This window comes from Sebastes umbrosus, chromosome 22, assembly GCF_015220745.1.
Source record: "Sebastes umbrosus isolate fSebUmb1 chromosome 22, fSebUmb1.pri, whole genome shotgun sequence".
NCBI classification, from domain to species: domain Eukaryota; kingdom Metazoa; phylum Chordata; class Actinopteri; order Perciformes; family Sebastidae; genus Sebastes; species Sebastes umbrosus.
Window position 1 is genome coordinate 13,274,475 of NC_051290.1, and position 10,379 is coordinate 13,284,853.

Below are 10,379 nucleotides of genomic sequence, written 5' to 3' on the forward strand. Positions count from 1 at the left end.
ACAAAAGTCTGGAGGAGGACTCCTCTCTGCTGTCTGCATATGGAATCCAACACATGTCAGTCATTTGCATGGTTGTAAAAGTACCGGGAGGAGGAAGCAGAATACTTGAACTGGGTGAAGGAGACGGTGGAATGGGTGACAAAGGGGGCAAAAACCGAAGTATGGAAAATCTCTTCTTTTTTTAAAAACTACTCTGGATATATCTGTTCCCATCTGGGACACACTTTAATAACACACCAGAAGGGATCTCTGAGGAGCCGTGAGCAAGGATACATGAGAGCATCCTTCACGGAAGTCTCTTACCGACCGACACGCCCCCTTATTGGATATCAGTTATTGATTGGACGCTGCAGATGATCGGACTGATCTGATACATGTGTTCCAGCAGCAGAAGGACCTCACCTGCTGAAGCAGCCAGTCACTGAAAGAGCTATTTAACACATGACAAACAGACCTAAAACAACTTTCTGCATTTATAAGAAAGATTTTTCTTTTCATGATGTTATTTCCCCCATTAACTGTTATTAAGGATACAGTTTAAGTCAGAGAGTCTGTCTGTCAGCAACACTTTCTACATCATTTATCGTCACATGTGAGGCTGAAAATTCCTGAGCATCGGGTTTCATATGAGTTACATCATTTAAATTTTCCCCTCAAACATTTAGCCTAATAAATCATTTCTAGTGTTCAAAAGACACCATTATCATAGGGAGAGGGTGGAGGGGTGGTTTGGAATTGGGCCATAGTGTCTTAAAAAGGAGTGTTGATGATGTGAAGTATTTTCTGTGAGCTTGTCAAATAACAGACTTAGAAAGACCTAAAGAAACTTTTAAAATGTGTCATTATGTATTTAGATCAAAGGGTCAATTGTTTGACTTTTAAAATGTAAAGAAATATTATAAAATATTAATTTTTTGGTAAATGTGTGAGACTTTGTTGGATATTAAACCACTTTTTCAGTCTTAAGACTTGTTATCATTGTTGTTATTTTGGGATTGACCTATATGGGGGTGCTACAGCTCCTCTATAGGAAATGTATTCACATACATGCACTTGTTTGTGTTAGACATCAAATAGACATTCTGCACTCATGTAAAGGGAAACTTTATTAAGTGATGCAGTTATCAATAATTAATTATGAACAGAGATTAATTCTAAGGAAGCAACCTTCAGTGGCAACGTTACAAACATGCATTATACAACATTATGAGAAAATACAACAGATATTTTAAGGCTCACAATGTAGATGAACATGTCTACACTTTTGGCATCAGTTGCAAAAACAAGCGTAGAATGAAATCCAACAGGAAAAGTATAATATAGTGTGGCAGAAGAAGGCAGTAAGCCACATCATGAGTGAATGTGTTCAGATTCGCTCTTAGTTTTTGCACCACACAGGTATGGAGGTTTGTCTGGGAGCCACACCATCACTGCAGGCGATGAAGTAAGAGCTCGTCTTCAAGCACTCAGGAGTGAGCTTCAGACACACAAAGCAGAACACAACCCGACAGCGAGTACAGGTGATGTTCTTGCAGCCAGTTGTGTCATGCTCCACCCTCTGACCACAGGTGGGACAAGCCCGGATGGAGGGACAGGCGTCAACTCCCTTCACCTTAGGTAGGTCGGTGGTCTTGCAGTTCTTGAGGAGCTCGAGGTCGTGGTTGATACAGCCGTCGTTGTCGCAGCGGTCAGAGCATCGAGCTGCACCCTTCCACTGCTTCAGACACTGCCAACAGAACTCGTAGACTTTCTTCTTGTCTGCTGTGCAGACTGCGCACTGCACGCTGAGGTTAGTCGGGTCCTTTCTCTCCACATAGGATTGACACCCGGGACACTGTTGGAAAGGATGGGAGACTCATTCAAAATCCATAGATCAATATTTTGGGAAACAAGCTTATTGGCTTCCATGAAGATATTTGAATGACAATAATGATACCATTCTTGTATTTGAAGATCGTTTTAGCTGAAATTCAGGAGCAGGACCACACCTCAAACCCCCTCTTCCTGTCATATGTCTAACACCTTCTGTAGTAAAGATCACTATTTTCTTTTATTTTTCCGCTTCTTTTCCTCACCCAAACTATTCCTTGACATTATATTTATTATCTGCATGATTGTTTGTTTCTACAACATCCATCAATCTGTTAAACTCATGGTCAAACCAGTCTATAAAACACTGGGATCACTCACTGTTTTCAATTCACAGTATTCTGTGGCAGCCAGACGGGCGATGTTCTCTTCAAAGTACTGCCTCTCTTCGGCTGTCAGCAGTGCCAGCCTGTGCACCTCTTGATAAGACCACTCTTTATTACACTTCCCCTCGGTGCCGTCCTTTGAAGCAGGGCACTTAAATTTGTACTGGCCCTGAAATGAAAAGCACAGATTATGTATTGTCAGTTGAAGATGCGGAGAACCTGGCTGGTATTGTCTTGACAGCAGGGTGTCATTCTTGTTAAGCTACAAGATGATGCCAAGTCCTTGCTTACTGGGTTAACTGGCCATTGCTCACTATGGTACAGTGACTTACAGTGTGTGGCTCTCAGCAGCAGCCTACTTTATTTAGTTCAAAGTTCTTTGTCATATGCACAACAATTACAGTGAAGCAGTCGTCGCCAATGAAATCTTTAATTCTCAGGCTCCCTCCAACAATGCTACATGTGTATAAAAAGAAAATTACACAAGTAAAAAAAATAATAATAATCTAAGACTAAACATGATATAGTGCAAAAATTAAAATATAGGAATAAAATACAATATATATAAACGGATATAAAATATATTAGATGAGACCATGTCATGCTTTCGGTGGTTTTGGCTGTATATTTAGATTTACCAATTCTGTTATTGTGTTGTCATTGTGCTCTTAGCATATTCTTAAATTGTTTTATTTCTATTTTGCTCTCCTGTTTTACTCTGATGACATGCTTTGTCCATAGCAAATGTGTTTTGTGTGCCAAAAAATAAACATGGTAAGCTTATTAAAATGCCTTTCAGACAAGAACAAGTAATTCTGGAACCTAACTCTATTAAAATTGAGTTGAAACGCACCTTTGTGCTTTATAAATGAGATGGTGGGAAGTACCTCTTTCAGCAGGCGGCAACACCATAGAGTGAGATTGTCTGGGGTGACGGCATGACCACAGGAAATCTCTGCTCGGGGACTGTACGGAACTGAGATGCACAACAACAAGAGCAGACATTGAACTCAGCATCACAGTCGCATACACTGCACATTTCTTTTTTTAATAATACTTTATTTCAAAAGTTCAATACAATAAATTCATATAAATGACCAAACTTTTCATTACAATTCTGCAAATATATTTTACAGTAAAAAAAAAAAAAAAAAAAAAAAAATATATATATATATATAAATAAATTATACAACAAATAAAATGTAAGGAAAGGATATGAATAATAATAATAATAATAATAATAATAATAAACATTCGGGGTCTGTTAAACAATTGGAATAAATTTGAAATGTCTAAACAATTTAATAGTTTTAGTAAATTTAGAATTTTAGAGTTAAGTTATCAATCATAGTCAAATGTGTTTTAAAATCAGTATTTTTAAAAATAAGGAGGGTATTCTTGTAAGCCTTATCATTTTATGTATATAATATTTTGCTAAGATAATAATCAAATTAATATGTAAATCTCATCTGCCGAAAAAAACAATATCTCAATCTTAGACACACACTGCACATCCAACACGGAGGAAAACGGACCACACCTACCTTCGTCAAAGAACTCCAGATCATCTGGTCTGTCGACAAACTTAAGAGTTTTGTCTTTGGGGTCGTAACTTTTCTTCTGACCCTGTGTAGTCATTTTGGTTCAGATCAGTTCTCCGTCGACAAATTTCTTCTCGGTCTTCAGCAAATGAGTCTGAGGCTGGCTGGCTGTTGTTTCACCTTACTTTTCTTTTTTTCTTTTATTACTTTCAGTTTCCCCCCTGGCAGTTACAAGAAGTCACGTGGATGCAGGATGGCGGGTCTATAATAGAATTTGATTTATGGTCTTATGTATTAAGCTACTATTTATTTATGGTAAAATAAGTTGTTGCTTGTTCTGTTTTTGTATGTTTTTGTATTTTGACATAGTATGCTATGGTCCAACCACTAATGAATCATATTTACCTCAATACTCTGTGAATAATATTAACTTGAACCTAAACTGTAAACAATTTCTGTTATTTTACAGCAGGATTCCAACAGTATTAACCTGTTATTGCTAAAAACAGTGCTTTACTGTTAATACAAAAAAAACCCTGTTAAATTACGCTCATAGGCCGTTTTTTAACTGAACTATAATGCATTCTTAAAAAACATCACTTTACTGTTGATCAGCTGTGTAAAGTATCATCAGTAACAGTTTCATGCAGTATTTGTTTAATTCTGGGACCTGATCTGCACATGTGAGGCTTGTACATTGTACATAATTGTAAAATCAGTGAATTAGCTTTATTGTTCTTCACTCACATGTTGTTATGGTTTGCATTCTGTGCTTGTAGCCAGATATAGACAGACATTTTGGGAAAAGTGTCAACAAGTCTATTATAGCCTTTTTCCTAACAAGTGCCTTTAATTGTATTTAGTGTGACTATTCCTATGTCTGTAACCTGCTAAGTCTATTCATCTAGGCAAAAAAATAATGTTTATTAAAATCCTAAAACTAAATATGGAGCCTAATAATCCCAGATCAAATGTACCTTGAAGGGCCCTGAATATCGTCATTTGTGATTGTAATGTTTAAATGTATGTATCCTTGTTTCTTGTCTTTGTCCTTTTTGTGATGTTGCAAATGGAGCTGCTGTGATGCAAAACAAATTTCAGACCTGTCTGACAATAAAGTATTATCGTATCGTATTATAAAGGAAATGATGTGTCATGTACCTTACAGATGGTTATACGTGCATGTGTGTTCCACAAAAACAACTACAACATTTTTAAGTTGTAGCGGGCTCAGTGAGCTAGACTGTCAAAGCTAGAGTGAAGATACTGGCATCATATGAGACTAGAAATAAGGTACCAACCATGTCATACTAGCTTGTTGTGAAGGTTGCTAAATAACGCTCCAAACTTATGTTAAATTTTGTCAAGGAAGAACTGGCATGGCCATTTTCAAACGGGTCCCTTGACCTCTGACCTCCAGATATGTGAATGAAAATGGGTTCTATGGGTACCCACGAGTCTCCCCTTTACAGACATGCCCACTTTATGATAATCACATGCAGTTTGGGTCAAGTCATAGTCAAGTCAGCACACTGACACACTGACAGCTGTTGTTGCATGTTGGGCTGCAGTTTGCCATGTTATGATTTGAGCATATTTTGTATGCTAAATGCAGTACCTGTGAGAGTTTCTGGACAATATTTGTCATTGTTTTGTGTTAATTCATTCCCAATAATAAATATATACATGTTTTCATAAAGCAAGTATATTTGTCCACTCCCATGTTGATAAGAGTATTTAATACTTGACAAATCTCCCTTTAAGGTACATTTTTGAACAGAGAAAAAAAATGTGCGATCAATATATACACACACACAGAGGTGTAAACAGTTTGTAAAATAGGAAGTATAAAGTATATAGAGCTAAGGTGACAGTATAGTGGTAAAGTGCCTAAAACAGTGTCAGTGTGAATGCAGTTCCTTACTCAGCTTCACAGTATGCTGAAATGATAACTGGAAATCACCCAATACTCCAGCAGTGTCGACAAAAACAACTTCAAACGAGTATCAAGAAAATGAAGAAGAAAGTGAAAGTATGTGCTCAGTCCCTCCCTTCCGTTATATCACGTTGATCACCCTGAAGTTGCATTATTACATCTGAGAGGCAGAGTCGAAAGCAACGCAACAACTCGCACTCTAAAAAAACAGGGCAAAAATGGGAAAGATCTACCAGGTCATCGTGAAGGGACCTAAGGGAGAGACTGTGACCCTTGACGTGAGCGACAACGAGGAGGGCTTTAAGCAAACGACAGTGGGACAGCTGAGGGAGAAGATAGCAAAGAGGCTTTCCGTGGGTGCAGGTAAGAGCCAGAATTGATTTGCCATCTGATAGCAGACAGCTTGCTTGTGAAATGATATGATGATGATATGATGATAGCTGACGTAGGAGCTGAATAAAGGCTTTCAATTTTAGTTTTCCATGAAACCACTATTTTGAACTCTATCCTATTATCCAGTACCTTACAAAAAAGAATGATGATCTAAACTTAAGTATATGTTGCACACTTGGACACAAAGTGACTTCCAGGCGTGCATGAGTTTAAAATAAATCTTTACTTCTTCTCTGGAAACACAGAAACACAGAAACACAGCACATTAGCTTTGCGCGACTACATACTGCCGATACGTCTGCTGAAAGACGCATATGCGCTCCTGCATCTCACCCAAGGACCCCTTAGCTGCCCGAAGTGCCTCTGTGACTTTTACACTTTATAACCACAGATAATCCTACCAGAATATTAGTTGCTAGTGCACATACACATATCAGATTAAAAATAAAACAATACATAACATATACATGAGAATGAGAATAAAACAATACATAACATATACATGAGAATGAGAATAAAATAATACATAATATATACATGAGAATGAGAATAAAACAATACATAGCATATACATGAGAATGAGAATAAAACAATACATAACATATACATGAGAATGAGAATAAAACAATACATAGCATATACATGAGAATGAGAATAAAACAATACATAACATATACATGAGAATGAGAATAAAACAATACATAACATATACATGAGAATGAGAATAAAACAATACATAACACATACATGAGAATGAGAATAAAACAATACATAACATATACATGAGAATGAGAATAAAACAATACATAACATATGCATGAGAATGAGAATAAAACAATACATAACATATACATGAGAATGAGAATAAAACAATACATAACATATACATGAGAATGAGAATAAAACAATACATAACATATACATGAGAATGAGAATAAAACAATACATAACATATACATGAGAATGAGAATAAAACAATACATAGCATATACATGAGAATGAGAATAAAACAATACATAGCATATACATGAGAATGAGAATAAAACAATACATAACATATACATGAGAATGAGAATAAAACAATACATAACATATACATGAGAATGAGAATAAAACAATACATAACATATACATGAGAATGAGAATAAAACAATACATAACATATACATGAGAATGAGAATAAAACAATACATAACATATACATGAGAATGAGAATAAAACAATACATAACACATACATGAGAATGAGAATAAAACAATACATAACATATACATGAGAATGAGAATAAAACAATACATAACATATACATGAGAATGAGAATAAAACAATACATAACATATACATGAGAATGAGAATAAAACAATACATAACATATACATGAGAATGAGAATAAAACAATACACAACATATACATGAGAATGAGAATAAAACAATACACAACATATACATGAGAATGAGAATAAAACAATACATAACATATACATGAGAATGAGAATAAAACAATACATAACACATACATGAGAATGAGAATAAAACAATACATAACACATACATGAGAATGAGAATAAAACAATACATAACATATACATGAGAATGAGAATAAAACAATACATAACATATACATGAGAATGAGAATAAAACAATACATAACATATACATGAGAATGAGAATAAAACAATACATAACATATACATGAGAATGAGAATAAAACAATACATAGCATATACATGAGAATGAGAATAAAACAATACATAGCATATACATGAGAATGAGAATAAAACAATACATAACATATACATGAGAATGAGAATAAAACAATACATAACATATACATGAGAATGAGAATAAAACAATACATAACATATACATGAGAATGAGAATAAAACAATACATAACATATACATGAGAATGAGAATAAAACAATACATAACACATACATGAGAATGAGAATAAAACAATACATAACATATACATGAGAATGAGAATAAAACAATACATAACATATACATGAGAATGAGAATAAAACAATACACAACATATACATGAGAATGAGAATAAAACAATACACAACATATACATGAGAATGAGAATAAAACAATACATAACATATACATGAGAATGAGAATAAAACAATACATAACATATACATGAGAATGAGAATGGGGGGTGTCCATCACTATGTCTAATATTACTGTGGGTCCCACATATAGCTCAAGTATAATCCCAAGTATACTTTATGTAATAAGTATACTAATATCAATGTACTAGTAGTACACTCGTAAGTGTGCTTCAATACTTCTTGGGACTAAATTGGCCCACTTTTTGGTTTATAAAAGTATACTTTAAATGTAAGAGTAATAAACTTTGAGTACACAACAAGTTTACGTTCAAGTTGTATTTTGTACTACAACTATGATATGACGCATACTACAAGTGAACTTATAGGTATACTGTTAGTATACTAGTTATATAATTGTAGCCCACTGCATGAAAGTACACTTTAAAGAATACTCTCACTAAACTACTAGTTTAGTAGTATTTACTGCAAGTATACTTGTAAGTTTTCTTTAAGTTAACTTATAGTACTTAGCCAAATCTTTTCTGTATACTTGTCGGTATAAGCCAAGTATAAATTCATCTCTGATCAGTACATAAAAAGTAATCTGAAAGCACACTCTCCTATTTTAAGTTTTAACAAAAGTATACTTGAATAAACTTCTTTTTTGTAAGGGGTAGGCCTACTGTTTTTCATAGCCACGTGCAGGCCTACAATCAGCTGAGAAGAAACAGATTCCCAATCCTATAGTGTATAGCCTTGTTGCAAGGCCAATATTTGAACTTAAACTTAAAAGTACCTTTAAGTGATATATTTCAGTTTGAGTAATATGATTCTGTTATCTGTGTTTGTGTGTGTTTGTGTGTGTGTGTATGTGTGTAGGACGGGAGAACACACGGCTGATCTACTTAGACAAGAGCCTGGATGAAGACTGCAAGCTGCTGTCTGGATACGGAGTCGTGGACAAGGCCTTCCTCTATCTGGTGATGATACTTCCTGGAGGACTGACCGCATGACAGATCTGCCTCTGCTGCTTCTATATTAACCCATGAAGACACTGTTTTACACATTTTAGAGATTATAGCCTGTATTTCAGTGATTGTTGTCGTAGGCTGTGAAATAAAAGCAAGTACTGTATTTCTAATGCCTCATCTTTGATTAAGTAGGGTGAGTTTCCGTAAAGTGGGAAACCTAAGCTCCAGTTGGTGTAGGTCTCCCTCAAACAAATAAGTCAATAAAACCAGTGATATTTAACTTTCTAACATGCCTAAATGCTTCAAAACTATTATAGTCTTTATTCATTATTTGTCATTTATAGTCTTATTGTCTGTTTGATGTTGTTCGATTCTCCATGTAACATCCACACATAAGCCTAGGTTTTGCAACAGCAATAACATTGTAAGTGGTAAAATTACTGAACATGGGATTGCACATTTAGCCTTATTTCCTACATTAATTAAGGTGATTTTCAGGCCTTTCAACAGACTTTTCAGTGTCCCACATTTCGGACATGACTGTCCCACAATAGAAAATCAAGATTTGTCTGAGAAAACGTGGCATTAGAGTACTGATATGTCTACCATTTCTTTTGTGAGTGTGATATCTGTATTTTCTTTTTTTTGGGTTTGATTAGGATACTTCCTGGAGATTTCGGAGTAGTCCTGGGTTTGGATTTAATGTGTTGGCTTCATATCACAATATATTCCAGAAATCTAAAATGCAGAAAATGCCTAAAAAGGCCTAAGCCTATATGGTGGAAGAAGTACTTGCATCCTTTACTTAGGCTAAGTAAATGTAGAAATACCTTTAAAAAAAAGCCTATCCATTACAAGTAAACGTCTTGAATTATAGTAAAAAATGTTACTTAAGTGAAGTTATACATTAGTAGGCTATTATCTGCCAAATGTACTTATAGTCTATCAAAAGTAAAAGTAGGCTGCTCATTAAGTAGAATAGTGTTATATTATTACAGAATTTTCAGTTTTTATCACTAATATACTATACACTCGGCTACTACTTCTACTACTGGGTAGATTAGTAGTATATACTGTATCTTATCATATCATATGTTTTTTAAATGTAAAAAGTAACTAGTAATATTAAGATTTTATTCTCATTAAATTACGACTTTTTCTCGTAATATTATGACTTTATTTTCATTAAATTACGAATTCTTTTCTTGAAATATTATGACTTTATTCTCATTAAATTACGACTTTTTCTCGTAATATTATGACTTTATTCTCATTAAATTACGA

General features: G+C 34.6%; 1 protein-coding gene across 1 annotated transcript; it reads right to left on the reverse strand.

Annotated features, from left to right (window-relative positions):
- Positions 1-1,088: 1,088 nt before the first annotated feature.
- On the reverse strand, positions 1,089-3,941 carry LOC119481241 (uncharacterized protein DDB_G0292642-like). Its single transcript, XM_037758006.1, has 4 exons — positions 3,740-3,941; positions 3,083-3,171; positions 2,191-2,364; positions 1,089-1,834 (listed from the first exon to the last, which is right to left on the reverse strand). Exons 1-4 carry the CDS (start codon positions 3,831-3,833, stop codon positions 1,379-1,381), a joined length of 813 nt encoding a protein of 270 aa, XP_037613934.1. The 5' UTR covers positions 3,834-3,941; the 3' UTR covers positions 1,089-1,378.
- Between the last annotated feature and the right edge of the window lie 6,438 nt (positions 3,942-10,379).